At 40.3% G+C, this 15639-nt stretch overlaps 2 protein-coding genes across 2 annotated transcripts; both read left to right on the top strand.

Moving 5' to 3' along the window:
* The first annotated feature begins 2456 nt into the window (after positions 1–2456).
* On the top strand, positions 2457–6276 carry LOC130405375 (odorant receptor 131-2-like). The gene is made up of 2 exons (XM_056610437.1): positions 2457–2537; positions 5416–6276. Exons 1-2 carry the CDS (start codon positions 2457–2459, stop codon positions 6274–6276), a joined length of 942 nt encoding a protein of 313 aa, XP_056466412.1.
* Positions 6277–9757: 3481 nt separating this feature from the next.
* Positions 9758–10696, top strand: LOC130405374 (odorant receptor 131-2-like). Its single transcript, XM_056610436.1, has one exon. The coding sequence runs from the start codon at positions 9758–9760 to the stop codon at positions 10694–10696; it is 939 nt and encodes a 312-aa protein (XP_056466411.1).
* Positions 10697–15639: the final 4943 nt, after the last annotated feature.

Genomic DNA, 15639 nt, shown 5'->3' with positions numbered 1-15639 from the left:
ACTGTGCTGTGACGCAAGTAATAATTATTTGCGCACTGAGTTCACACTAATTGATCCTGAATGAGTTCTCAATATGGGAACAATGTTTTGTACAGCTTTATCCCACATTGGGCAATTAGTTATCTAGCCCAAATGAACACAAGGCATCATTAAGTGCTTCAACTGGGACTCATTAAAACCGTAATGCTCATGCTATACTGTTAGCCTCATTAGGTAACATAAACTAGGTAGGGTTATTAGGGTTCATATAACGTCAGATTCCCATTTAAAGTTAAAAAAAAGTCAAAAATATTTTCCTTAACCTTTTCATTTATTTTATTTGTGAGGATTCAACAATGAAAATACAAGAAACATTCATCAAAATATTAATGAACTCAAAATCCATCAAATTCATTGGCTCAAAACATTTTAGAGCCGATGTGAGCGTGTCTGTTTGTGTGCGCATGTGTTTGTGTGTGTGTGTGTGTGTGTGTGTGTGTGTGTGTGTGTGTGTGTGTGTGTGTGTGTGTGTGTGTGTGTGTGTGTGTGTGTGTGTGTGTGTGTGTGTGTGTGTGTGTGTGTGTGTGTGTGTGAGAATATGCGTGTGCTTTTGCTCCTGATTGGTGCGCCTGTAGAAATGTCTCATGTACCATAATAAAAAATCCAAAATAAAAAAAAATTAAACTGCATCGTATAATGTTTCATCAATATATGATGATTTCATATTACTGACATATAATAATATACTAATTTATAAACAAAATAAACAATGATTCTATCCTGCCACACACAGTGTTGTTGCAATAAAAAAGCAGCGCAAAGGTGTTGAAATATGAATGGCATAATGTACATTACAATAATAATACAGAATAGTCCAAAACACAGCCACGTATGAACAATGTCAATAGACGCTACATCTGTGAGCGTTGTTGAACTTAACAGCAACAACAATAGGGGATTTGTTTGATTCAAAACTTAAATAGGGGATACAATATACGACTCAGTGATTCAACTAATAATAATTATCTATATTTTAGATGTTTAGCAATCATGTAAAAGGAAAAATGGGATTCAGAATTAACAAATAGGAAAAGTATAGAAAGTTAAAGTAAAGTGTTTGAAAACTTCAGAGCAACAACATATTAGTGCTTGGTAATAGACTGATGTAAGTGATGTCTCAGTAGTAATAATGATTTGCACACTGGGGTCCCACTAATAGTTCCTCTGAGTGCGTTCTCAATATGGGAACAATGTTTTGTACAGCTTTATCCCACATTCGGCTATTTGTTTTATTGCTAACATGGTTATGGAAAAACATTGGAAACACGCACGCCAGAATGCTATCATTAAGTGCTTCATCTGGGACTCATTATAACCTCAGTGTTGATGCTAAACTGTTAGCATCATCACAATTTTTTAATAAGGTTAATAACCTCTCATTCCAACCCAACAAAATAAAAATAAAATGCATATGATTGTGTGCAAATGAGTGTTTACATATGTGTATAAAAATATATATATTTATATATACATTTTAATTTTTTATGCAGCAAACAAAATAAAGCACTGTGTAGTTTGCTTGTCTGAATTTCTTTTTTACAGTTAGGTAATCATTAATCTTATCATAGTCAAATAAGTTAATCATTTGTATGGTAAACTTGGATTGCCAGCATAAAGGTATGAAAAACAACATGAAACATCAATAAATTACATACAGTAACTTCTATTTAGCTTATATTTTCTCCAAAGAGAATTAAAATAAGTGCATTCAACAATGAGGATACAATCCAAAAGTTGAAGAGTAATTCGAGTCGAAATATTATGTCCATACAATGTATTAAATAAGAAAACAGCAAGCACACTTCTTTAAGAGCTACAATATAGAAAGTAAAGAAAGAGAAATGTGGACATTTCATAATTAAATTCTTTATTTTTCATGCATCCAAACTCATACACAGTTTGCATCTGTCTGTAAGTGAACAGTTTAGACATAAAATCTACTACATTCAAATGGAATAATTTAACGACACTGGTAAACAATACGAATAACGACTCTAGTTGTCAAAAGCAAAAAAAAGCTAAATAATCTAAATTTAGATAGCAATGAGATAGATGGGGAGATGCTTGGATGACCACATCGGATGGATGGTTGTCATGGTTTCATTGGGTAACGTTGTACTTAAATATCGCCATGCATGGTGTCCTCTCAGGACACAAGGTGGTCATGAAAAAGGGCAAGTCCTCGGTTACATTCTTTCCTGGAACTGTGTTGCTTTTGTGGAATATCCTGAGCCGTGACATCATCCGTGCATTCCAACATGTAACTTCCAGAGGAGTGTCTCGCAAACATCTGGATTTTTCCTGAATTGACCATTTGAGTCCATGTACAAAAAGGAAGTTTAGATAATGGTGCAAGAATGTATTTTTGGATACAAAATCTACATATATAAATATACATTATAGACATATATGTTTTCATGGCTTATAACAACTCAACGCAATCTAATGGTGCTCCTTCTTCAATTCGAAAGATAAACAATATGGTAATTCTGGTTCAGGTTCTGATTGCATTGTTTCTGTACCTCAACTGTCTGCTCCTGACAAGCTTTTTCAAGAAGGAGGTATTTCGCAGAAGCATGCGCTACATCTTCCTCGCCTCCCACACCCGCTGCTTAGCCTCCGACACGGCAGCAGCTGCAGCCCTTCGAGCCTGTCGGTACCCTGCAACCGATTCAGGAGTCCTCCAGGATATCATATCCCGGAAGGCCTCCTTCTTCAATCGGACGGCTTCCCTGACCACCGGTGTCCACCACGGTGTCCGAGGGTTACCGCCCCTTGAGGAGCCTAAGACCCTGAGGCCAAAGCTAGCCACCGCAGCTTCAGCAATGGAGGCTTTGAACACCGCCCACTCCGGCTCAATGCCCCCAACCTCCACAGGAATGCCCGAAAACTCAGCCGGAGGTGTGAGTTGAAGATACCCAGGACGGGGGCCTCCTCCAGACGTTCCCAATTCACCCGCACTACTCGTTCGGGCTTACCAGGTCTATCCGGAAATTTCCCCCATTCCCTGATCCAACTCACCACCAGATGGTGGTCGGTTGACAGTTCCGCCCCTCTCTTAACCCAAGTGTCCAAAACATGCGGCCTCAGATCAGATGACACGATCATGAAATCGATCATCGATCTTCGGCCTAGGGTACTCTGGTACCAGGTACACTTATGAGCACCCTTATGTACGGAGTCCCCTACTGGTGCCCCATACAGGACTCCATTCAGGGTCTCCAAGAAGGCCAAGTACTCTGAACTGCTGTTTGGTGCACAGGCACAAACAACAGTCAGAGTTTTCCCCCCTACAACCCTTAGGCGCAGGGAGGTGACCCTCTCGTCTACCGGGGTAAACTCCAACACCGCGGCGCTCAGCCGGGGATTTATGAGTATCCCCACACCCCCCCGGCGCCTCACGCCCTCGGCAACTCCGGAGAAGAATAGAGTCCAACCCTTATCCAGGAGTACGGTACCGGAGCTGAGACTGTGCGTGGAGGTAAGCCCCACCAGATCTAACTGATAGCGCTCCACCTCCCTCACAAGCTCCGGTTCCTTTCCCCACAGCGAGGTGACGTTCCACGTCCCCAGAGCCAGCTTCTGCCACCCGGGTCTGGTCCGTCGAGACCCCTGACCTTCGCTGCCACCCATGTGGCTGCGCACCCGACCCCAACGGGTCTTCCCACAGGTGGTGGGCCCATGGGATGAAGAGAGGGGGGGTGCCACGTAGTGTGTTCGGGCTGTGCCCGACCGGGCTCCGTGGCAAACCCGGCCACCAGGCGCTCGCCATCGAGCCCTCCGTCTGGGCCTGGCTCTAGACGGGGGCCCCGGGCTTCCTCCGGGCCGGGTCACATCTCCTCTTTTTTTGATATTCATTGGAGTTTTTGAACCAAGAACTCCATCGCCCAAAGTATATCCCTTTAAGTCTAACACATAACAACCAAGTCATTCACAAGATACATACACAACAGGACTAGGGAGAGAGGGGACTGGGTGTGCATATTTGAGCCATATTTGAGCCATTGTGAGCATTTCTGTGTGTGTGTGTGTGTGTGTGTGTGTGTGTGTGTGTGTGTGTGTGTGTGTGTGTGTGTGTGTGTGTGTGTGTGTGTGTGTGTGTGTGTGTGTGTGTGTGTGTGTGTGTGTGTGTGTGTGTGTGTGTGTGTGTGTGTGTGTGTGTGTGTGTGTGACTTAACTATTATTTGTGTTGCATTTTAAATTATTTCAGAATCACATTCTTTGTCAAAATGAAGTTTGTGCAAAGGTAATCTTTTTCTTATGGGAACAGTATAGATGGTTAATGTTAAGTGTTTGAAAACTTCAGAGCAACAACATATTAGTACTTGCTAATAGACACAGGTAACTGATGTCTCAGTAGTAATAAGCAAATAAGAAAAATAATTATATGCTTGAGTAAGTATGTGTGCAAATGTATGTTTATATATTTGTATGTATTTATGTATGTACACATGCATGTGTGCATATATATGTATGCCAAAAAGAAGATAGATATTTGTGATTACAATGTGAACGTTTCCTCCAAGAATCCTGAACACCCATTGTCGCATCGAATATGCTTGGTTAATAACTGCCTGTGTCTTCCAATGATCATGCACTATTGAATCAGAACTTTACTCTCAAGAAGTGTCCTAAAACAAATTCGCTTAGTCGGGTGCTGAGCTGAACAAAGGACCTGAACTCAAGCCTCCACTACTGGCTCTGCTGAAGAGAAAGGCTACCGGGAAACAGCGGTCACTGTTGAACCCGATGGAGAAGTTCTGGGACTATCAATGAAACATAAGTGAAGGAGGGGGCCCATCAGATTAGCCCAAAGAAGAGAATACCCCCGGCACCCCAAAAAAGGAGTCCTCTTTCGTTTATACTGGACTTCCTAATCATTAGAAAGCACCGTCAGGTCCTGAGAGCTGAACTGACACACCCATAACAACATCTAAATTTGAATAGCCAGTGAGAAGCAACTTAGAAGGCATGACGACATTGGACTGTTTCCCTCTATTCATTTGGTTGTATTTATATATCGCCATGTGGGTTGTGATCGTAGAACACTATAGGTGTTCATGAAAAAAGGCAAATCGAGCGTCACTTTGTTTTTCTGGAACTGTGTGGCTTTCCTGGAACCACCTGGGCCACAACCTTCTCCAGTCATCTAGGGGACTGTCTCGCAAATGTCTTGTTTTTTGCATGATTGACAATTTCAGTCCATGGACATTATCAAATGGGAAATGTAGGTAATGGTGCATGAATTGGTAATTAAACACAAAATATACATATATATGTGTATACACTAGCCACTAATGTATTAACATGCCTTCTAACAGTACAACAAGATCTGGATGGGTAGGGTCTATCCATTACCGGGCTCTAATTGTACAGATTCTGATTATAATTTTTCTGTACCTTAATGGTCTACTCCTCACAACCTTTTTCAAGAAGGAAGTTTTTCGCTCTAGCATGCGCTACATCTTCTTTGCCTATACCCTGATGTCGGACTGCCTGTACCTAATGGTGACCGATGTTCTGCTACTCTTTTCGTATAATCGAATAGTCATGCAAATTTGGCTTTGTCTTCTCTTCCTGATAATAGGGACTGCTTACAATTTTGTATTCCCTTTAACTCTGACATTGATGACTCTGGAGCGTTATGTGGCCATATGCATGCCTATGCAGCATGGAGCCTTATGCACCCAGCGCAACGCTTTGCACTGTATTCTGATAATCAACGCTATCAGCCTCTTACCCATCAGCATCTCTCTCTCCATCTACTGGGCCTCAGTGCCTTTCAGCAGGTACACAGAGGATTTGGTGTGCGGGGTTGAAATGCTCATCATTCACAGATGGCAGAGTCATTACTGGTCGGCCATAACTCAGTTATACTTTGTCATCATGCTTGTCATCGTTATGTTCTGTTATGTTCAAATCTTAAAAGCAGCCAGGAAAGCATCAGGAGAGACTAAGAAATCCTCAGGTAAGGGACTCAGAACGGTACTCCTTCATGGCTTTCAGCTCCTTCTCTGCCTTACTCGGCTGTGGTGCCCTTTGGTTGAAGCTGCTGTCATGCAGATGGATCTTCGTTTATTCGTTGATTTAAGATACGCCAATTACGTAGTGTTTACTCTTGCTCCGAGATGTCTAAGTTCCCTTGTTTATGGCCTCAGGGACCACAAGTTATTTGTAAATCTGAAATATTATGCTGTATTTGGCTTGGCATGTCAGCCTCCTGTATTGACTGATTGAAAGAATAACATTTGAATATAATTATGTTGAAATTAATACTTACATATCATTGGGTTAATCAACTAATGAATGCCACCAATCATAAGAGAAGCAAAATTCAATTTGTACTACAACTGTTAGTACGCACATCACAGTTTTATGTTCATGTTTATAAATAACATGCAGATACATTTCCCTCACCTAAATGTTTACCTTAGGCATCTGCTAAATGCCCTGAATGTAAATGTAAATCTGCTAAATGCCCCGAATGTAAACCCTTGCCATCACAATGCCTTGTGATGGCAAGGGTTACTTGGCTGAAATAAATATCTTAGGAGTTTTTTTTTCATTAAGGTGTCATGGTACGGTATAAATATATGGCAACGTTTTCATACTGATACATTACAGCTTGACATAAGTTCTTTTTGTATATTTTCTTCTGACTGATTTAATGTTTGGCAATACCATCTTCAGTACTTGGCTACAGGTACACTAATCATTGCTGAGATGGGTAGTGTTTGTTTTGAGGTGTTTGGCCCCAGAAATGCATTACAATACTCTTGGCACTATACAAAGGCAGTCTCTATGGGCCCCCTTCCTCTCTTGAACCATGTATCTCACCCATCTTTAAAAATAAAATATACACAAATAATTTGACAAATTTATGATTCTACAGTTGTTATTCGAGTAGTCACTGATAAACTGTAATAAGTAATAACAATCTGATATGTATGTATGTATGTATGTATGTATGTATGTATGTATGTATGTATGTATGTATGTATGTATGTATGTATGTATGTATGTATGTATGTATGTATGTATGTATGTATGTATGTATGTATGTATGTATGTATGTATGTATGTATGGGTGTGTTTGTGTGTGTGTGTGTGTGTGTGTGTGTGTGTGTGTGTGTGTGTGTGTGTGTGTGTGTGTGTGTGTGTGTGTGTGTGTGTGTGTGTGTGTGTGTGTGTGTGTGTGTGTGTATAATACATGTCCAGAACACAGCCATGTATGAGAAAAGGCAATAGAGGCTTCTTGCGTTGTTTAACTTAAAGCCCAATAGTCTTACCCCATGGGGAAGAATTGGGAGGAATCAGCCAGATTTTGAAACTATCCAACCAAAATAATCGGAACACTCCCCTCAGGCCTCTGTCCAAAGCCACTCACCCAAAACGCATGACAGCAAAAGGTCTGCCGAGCCTTGTGGAAGACTCCAGCCAGAGTGTGGACAGGTAGCTGGGTAGTAAGGTAGACATACAGGTAGGTAGCCCAGTTTATTACAGGCCTGCGACAACCACAGATAAAAGGTAATTATGGCGCCAGATTTATTTCATACGTTGTGAGCGTAATATAAGAAGTGATGCCAGTAACGCGTTACTTAGTAACACTATTTTCAGTGACGAGTAATTTAACACAATACTATTTCCAAACCAGTAATCAGATTAAAGTTACTCATCAAAGTCACTGTGCGTTACTATTTTTTTTACCGGATCACCGATTGGCGTTGAGAGCGATGGAGTTGTGTGTGGGTGTGTGTGTGTGTGTCTATGTTTCTGTCTGTCTGTCTGCCTGTTTGTGTGAGAGTGCGTGTGAAGAGTAAGTCTCCAAAGACTTCAATCTATCAGAGGCGAGTGGCGGAAGAACAATTGTTGACAGGGGGGGGCATAAAGTTAGTATTGGCAAAACCGGTTGTAATTCTTTATTTTGAGTTGGAGCAGGGGGTGTTGTCGCAGCTATATGTAACTAATAAAGTAACTTGTAATCTAACTTAGTTACTTTTAAAATCAAGGAATCAGTAAAGTAACGAAGTTACTATTTTAAGGAGTAACTAGTAATCAGTAATCTGATTACTTTTTTAAGGTAACTGGGGCAACACTGAATATAGCATAACATATTATTCACACAAGCATATATTAACTGTGTGGTGTGTCCGCCATTTTTCCTTCCTTCAACTCTGACCTTGTTGTCAGGACTCATTTGTTTGAATCTAAACAAGAAAACTTTTTAAAAAATAAGCCTCTCTCATTTTCTTCTTGCTTTATTATGTTTGAAAAAGTCGTCTCACATTATTTAGGAATCCAATTGTTTGTGGAAACAATGTTTATCGAAGGTCAGGTCTCTTCTTATTTGAAAAGTAAAGATGGTTAAAGTTAAGTCAAAACTTCAGAGCAACAACATATAAGTGCTTGCAAATAGACAGATGTAACTGATGTCTCAGTAGTAATAATTATTTGCACACTTGGGTCGCACTAATAGAAACATTGGAAACAAACAAGACAGAATGTCATCATTAAGTGATCATCTGGGACTCATTATAACCTTAGTGATCATTAACCTAAAAATATACATGCCTGTCTATTTGTGCAAATGTACCTTTATGTATGCATGCATGTATGTATGTACATGTAAGTGTGTATGCATGCATGTATGTATGTATGTATGTATGTATGTATGTATGTATGTATGTATGTATGTATGTATGTATGTATGTATGTATGTATGTATGTATGTATGTATGTATGTATGTATGTATGTATGTATGTATGTATGTATGTATGTATGTATGTATGTATGTATGTATGTATGTATGTATGGTGGGTTCTTCCCTCAGTCATTCGCTGAGCTGAACAAACAACCTGAAGAGAAAGGCTTCTGGGTAACACCTGTCACTGTTGGAGTGACAGGTGGAGAAGTTGGAGAAGTTCTGGGCCTATCAATGAAACATAAAGTCTCAGTTATGGTTCCACAATGACGCAACGCAAGGGGGTTTACGCCGCCATCACGTCCTTGCGGACCCTCTTTGCGTCCACTGCAAGGGCCTGACACAAAAATGTTAACCTTGTTTCGAGGTGACGCAGCAGCAACGGCTGTGATTGGTTTGCTCACTAAAACTTGACACAGAAACCAAAACAGGTTCAGGGCTGCATCGAAGCGTCTGCGTGATCATTAGGTGGCGTCGACTTAACAATAACTAGAGCGCCGGTCAGCATTTTTGGGCCCGATCACCGGTTACCAAATAAGATTAAGCAAGTTCTGCTTTGATCTGCGCATGCAGGGGGGAGGGGGATGTTGCGTGAGTAATTTACGTCACATCTTTGGGTGTTCTCCGATCATGCTAATTTTAGCGAACATCTGCGGATCATGATCGGTGTCAGATCAATTGGAGCATCTCTAACAATAACTGAGCCTTAAGTCTGGAGGGGGCCCACCTGATAACCCTAAAGAAGAGAATACCCCACCTCCACTGAAGTGAAGAAAACAGGAAGTAGTGATTATAAGTAGATGGATAAGAATGTCCAGTGAAGTTCTATGTGTGCAACTGAACCACCCATAACAACATCTAAATTTAAATAGCCAATGAAAAGCAACTTAGAAGGTATGACGGCATTGGCTGTTTCTCTCTATTCATTGGGTTGTATTTATGTATCGCATTGCGTTGTGTAATTAGATACAAAAGATACATATAAATGTGTATAAAGCAGCCACTTCTATGTTAACATGGCTTATAACAACTCAACACAATCTGGAGGGTTAGGGTCATTGAAACAGATCTCTTACAAGGTCATAATTGTGCAGGTTCTGATTGCAATTTTTCTGTACCTCAACTGTCTGCTCCTCACAACCTTTTTCAAGAAGGACGTTTTCCGCTCCAGCATGCGCTACATCTTCTTTGCCTATACCCTGATGTCGGACTGCCTGTACCTAATGGTGACTGACATTCTGCTACTATTGTCGTTTTATCGAATTGTCATGCAAATTTGGCTCTGTATTCTCTTCCTAATAGTGGGGACTGCATACAATTTAATATTTCCTTTAACACTGACATTGATGACTCTGGAGCGTTATGTGGCCATATGCATGCCTATGCAGCACGGGGCCTTATGTACCCCGCGCAACGCTCTGCACTATATTCTGATAGTCAATGCTATCAGCCTCTTACCCATCAGCATCTCTCTCTTGATCTACTCGGCCTCAGTGCCTGTCAGCATGTTATCAGAGGATTCGGTGTGCACGGTTGAAATGCTCATCATTCACAGATGGCAGAGTCATTACTGGTCGGCCATAATTCAGTTATACTTTGTCATCATGTTTGTCATCGTTATGTTCTGTTATGTTCAAATCTTAAAAGCAGCCAGGAAAGCATCAGGAGAGACAAAGAAATCCTCAGGGAAGGGACTCAGAACGGTACTCCTTCATGGCTTTCAGCTCCTTCTCTGCCTTACTGGGCTGTGGTGCCCTTTGGTTGAAGCTGCTGTGGTGCAGATTGATCTTATTCTATTTATTAATGTAAGATACATCAATTACATAGTGTTTACTCTTGCCCCGAGATGTCTAAGTTCCCTTGTTTATGGCCTCAGGGACCACAAGTTATTTGTAAATCTGAAATATTATGCTGTATTTGGCTTGGCTTGTCGGCCTCCTGTATTGACTGATTGAAAGAATAACATTTGAATATAATTATGTTGAAATTAATACTTACATATCATTGGGTTAATCAACTAATGAATGCCACCAATCATAAGAGAAGCAAAATTAAATTTCCCTCACCTAAATGTTTACCTTAAGCATCTCCTAAATGCCCTGAATGTAAATGTAAATCTGCTAAATGCCCTGAATGTAAATGTGTTACTTGGCTGAAATAAATATCTTAGGAGGTTTTTTTTCATTAAGGTGTCATGGTACGGTATAAATATATGGCAACGTTTTCATACTGATACATTACAGCTTGACATAAGTTATTTTTGTATATTTTCTTCTGACTGATTTAATGTTTGGCAATACCATCTTCAGTACTTGGCTACAGGTACACTAATCATTGCTGAGATGGGTAGTGTTTGTTTTGAGGTGTTTGGCCCCAGAAATGCATTACAATACTCTTGGCACTATACAAAGGCAGTCTCTATGGGCCCCCTTCCTCTCTTGAACCATGTATCTCACCCATCTTTAAAAATAAAATATACACAAATAATTTGACAAATTTATGATTCTACAGTTGTTATTCGAGTAGTCACTGATGAACTGTTCAAACCACATTTGAACAAGTAATAACAATCTTGTATGTATGTATGTATGTATGTATGTATGTATGTATGTATGTGTGTGTGTGTGTGTGTGCGTGCGTGCGTGCGTGCGTGCGTGCGTGTGTGCGTGCGTGTGTGTGTGTGTGTGTGTGTGTGTGTGTGTGTGTGTGTGTGTGTGTGTGTGCACAGTTTGATATCTCTTCACAATTCAACCCACCTTTCTCAACCTACAATTAGTTTACCGTGGACAATGAGGTTTGCTTGGAGTACCATGTTTAAGAGAAAAATATTATTTCCCTGCTTATTTAAGCTCCTTTCAGTTACAAGTGCCATAAATGATTGCTTGGATTAACTGTTAGTTGCAAGCAGGAGCTCACCTTGTCTAGGGTGACCAGATTTGAGTTTGTAAAAAAGAGGACACTTCGTCGCGGGGGGGGGGGGGGGGGTGTATAGCATGCCGCACCATGACCATGTGAATGCATACAAATGTCACAAATGAAATGACAATATGAACATCTATTTATTGAACTTTAACAAAATTGCAAAGTGCAAATGTAAAACAAATCTTTTTTGTGGCATTTAAATGTGTCAATAATGATAACAAATAAATCTTTATATGGCCACATTAAAATAAGAAAATTAGAAACTTTTCAGTCCTCCTCATATATTAAAGCAATAATGATAACAAATACAATATTCTAAATAATAAATTACTTTTTTTTTTTTCTTTAGTTCGTCCGTGAACTTACATTTACGTTTAGGCATGGCTGCAGATGTAATGTGCTGTTGTAAACGGAGTGGAAGCGGCAAGGTGCTCAATGTTGCCAGATTGGAAATGGCAAAGTAACATACCAAAGGCCCAAAATTGTCGTATTTGGAGGATAATTATCGTGGCTCTGGCAACCCTGAGATCGGTCGCCCAATGACAGACTCTACAGTCAGCTCGCGCAAGAAGGTGGAACGTAAGGGAGATACCATTTCCAGAACTTGGAAGGCCGTAATAACCATAGACATATACAATGGTAATAACTAGTAGGTTATGTGAAAGACCCAGAAACACAAATATGCGACGAGGCAAAAAAAATAAAAATAATAATAATAACAATAATATTTTTTTTTTTTTTTTGCGACGAGGCAAAATACCGGTGTAAGTACCACATTGGCTCGGCTACCAGATCGGCTCGGGGTCCGTCGTCTGCTGATTACGTTACACAATATCATTGGCTGTACGCTTGAATGGGCGTAGGCTACATTGTGATTGGCTGCTAAGGGACAGTTGTGATTGGCTGTTTTGTGCTGTAGCTCTGGTTGTCGTCATAGCAACCACAGCGAGCACATGTGTGAGCGCGAGTAGGTCTGTCTAGTTTCGGTTTGTGTTGCCAGATTGGGCATATGTCCCGTTTTTCCAGCCTAACGTGATTCAAAGTAGCCAAATCAGGCTGAAAATGTGCCCAATCTGGCAACACGGACGGCTTATCTTAACAGCCAAGATGATTCCGAGGGACGTTTTGTTTTTAGAAGAAAACTATCCATACAGATAGGTTGGGAATGGTCTATGTTCAAAATGAAAGATCATTACAGGCTCTTTAATTTAAGCCATAAAATACCTTATTGCTGTAGATAGCGTATTGTGTGACGTAATCAGCAGACGACGGACCCCGAGCCGATCTGGCAGCCGAGCCAATATGGCACTTACACCGGACGTTTTTGGAATCCCTGCCGGACGCATTTTTTAGGTCTCGAAAAGAGGACATGTCCGGGAAAAAGAGGACGTCTGGTCACCCTAACCTTGTCCCACATCTTCAGTATCATCAGGACATTTTGAAATCTGCCAATCTGTTAGTTACTGAGCAGAGGACCCTCTGCACAATGATACATGGGGATCACCCAAAATATATCCCTGTAGAACATCACAACCAAGTCATTCACAAGATTCCATACAAAACATAACAGGAAAAGGGCAAAATGTGACTGTGTGTATTTTTTTGTTACATTGTGTGCATGTGTGTTTGTGTGCATGTGTGTTTGTGTGTGTGTTTGGGTGTGTGTGTGTGTGTGTGTGTGTGTGTGTGTGTGTGTGTGTGTGTGTGTGTGTGTGTGTGTGTGTGTGTGTGTGTGTGTGTGTGTGTGTGTGTGTGTGTGTGTGTGTGTGAGACAAAGAAATGCCAGAACAACATAAATCAATCTAAACATTACCATCGTAATTTGATTAATATTTAGCACAATAATACATAATTAATTTTTTGGCAATCAGTTGTGCTTGTTGTTAAGTTAAAGAGCAGTTTAACAGTGATGCAATATGTATGGCATTATGCACAGGCCGATAATAATAATACATGTCCAGAACACAGCCATGTATGAGAAAAGGCAATAGAGGCTTCTTGCGTTGTTTAACTTAAAGCCCAATAGTCTTACCCCATGGGGAAGAATTGGGAGGAATCAGACAGATTTTGAAACTATCCAACCAAAATAATCGGAACACTCCCCTCAGGCCTCTGTCCAAAGCCACTCACCCAAAACGCATGACAGGAAAAGGTCTGCCTAGCCTTGTGGAAGACTCCAGCCAGAGTGTGCACAGGTAGCTGGGTAGTAAGGTAGACATACAGGTAGGTAGCCCAGTTTATTACAGGCCTGCGACAACCACAGATAAAAGGTAATTATGGCGCCAGATTTAGTTTCATACGTCGTGAGCGTAATATAACAAGTGATGCCAGTAACGCGTTACTTAGTAACACTTTTTTCAGTGACGAGTAATTTAACACAATACTATTTCCAAACCAGTAATCAGATTAAAGTTACTCCTCAAACTCACTGTGCGTTACTATTTTTTTACCGGATCACCGATTGGCGTTGAGAGCGATGGAGTGGTGTGTGGGTGTGTGTGGGTGTGTGTGTGTGTGTCTATGTTTCTGTCTGTCTGTCTGCCTGTTTGGGTGAGAGTGCGTGTGAAGAGTAAGTCTCCAAAGACTTCAATCTATCAGAGGCGAGTGGCGGAAGAACAATTGTTGACAGGGGGGGGCATAAAGTTAGTATTGGCAAAACCGGTTGTAATTTTTTATTTTGAGTTGGCAGGGGGTGTTGCCGCAGCTATATGTAACTAATAAAGTAACTTGTAATCTAACTTAGTTACTTTTAAAATCAAGGAATCAGTAAAGTAACAAAGTAACTATTTTAAGGAGTAACTAGTAATCAGTAATCGGATTACTTTTTTAAGGTAACTGGGGCAACACTGAATATAGCATAACATATTATTCACACAAGCATATATTAACTGTGTGATGTGTCCGCCATTTTTCCTTCCTTCAACTCTGACCTTGTTGTCAGGACTCATTTGTTTGAATCTAAACAAGAAAACTTTTGAAAAAAGAAGCCTCTCTCATTTTCTTCTTGCTTTATTATGTTTGAAAAAGTCAGCACACATTATTAAGGAATCCAATTGTTTGTGGAAACAATGTTTATCAAAGGTCAGGTCTTTTCTTATTTGAAAAGTAAAGATGGTTAAAGTTAAGTCAAAACTTCAGAGCAACAACATATAAGTGCTTGCAAATAGACAGATGTAACTGATGTCTCAGTAGTAATAATTATTTGCACACTTGGGTCGCACTAATAGATCCTGTAAGTGAGTTCTCAATATGGGAACAATGTTTTGTATAACATCATCCCACATTGGGCAATTTGTTTTATTGTTGACACAGTTATGGAAAAACATTGGAAACACACAAGACAGAATGTCATCATTAAGTGATCATCTGGGACTCATTATAACCTTAGTGATCATTAACCTCTTATTACAACAAAACCAAACAAAAAGTTATACATGCTTGTCTATGTGTGCAAATGTTCCTATATGTATGCGTGTATGTGTGTATGTATGTATGTATGTATGTATGTATGTATGTATGTATGTATGTATGTATGTATGTATGTATGTATGTATGTATGTATGTATGTATGTATGTATGTATGTATGTATGTATGTATGTATGTATGTATGTATGTATGTATGTATGTATGTATGTATGTATGTATGTATGTATGCATGTATGTATGTATGTATGTATGTATGTATGTATGTATGTATGTATGTATGTATGTATGTATGCATGTATGTATGGTGGGTTCTTCCCTCAGTCATTCGCTGAGCTGAACAAACAACCTGAAGAGAAAGGCTTCTGGGTAACACCTGTCACTGTTGGAGTGACAGGTGGAGAAGTTGGAGAAGTTCTGGGCCTATCAATGAAACATAAAGTCTCAGTTATGGTTCCACAATGACGCAACGCAAGGGGGTTTACGCCGCCATCACGTCCTTGCGGACCCTCTTTGCGTCCACTGCAAGGGCCTGACACAAAAATGTTAACC

This window comes from Gadus chalcogrammus, chromosome 16 (genome assembly GCF_026213295.1).
Source record: "Gadus chalcogrammus isolate NIFS_2021 chromosome 16, NIFS_Gcha_1.0, whole genome shotgun sequence".
Classification (NCBI taxonomy): domain Eukaryota; kingdom Metazoa; phylum Chordata; class Actinopteri; order Gadiformes; family Gadidae; genus Gadus; species Gadus chalcogrammus.
Note: the sequence above shows the minus strand (reverse complement) of the source record. Positions and strands in the feature narration are given on the sequence as shown.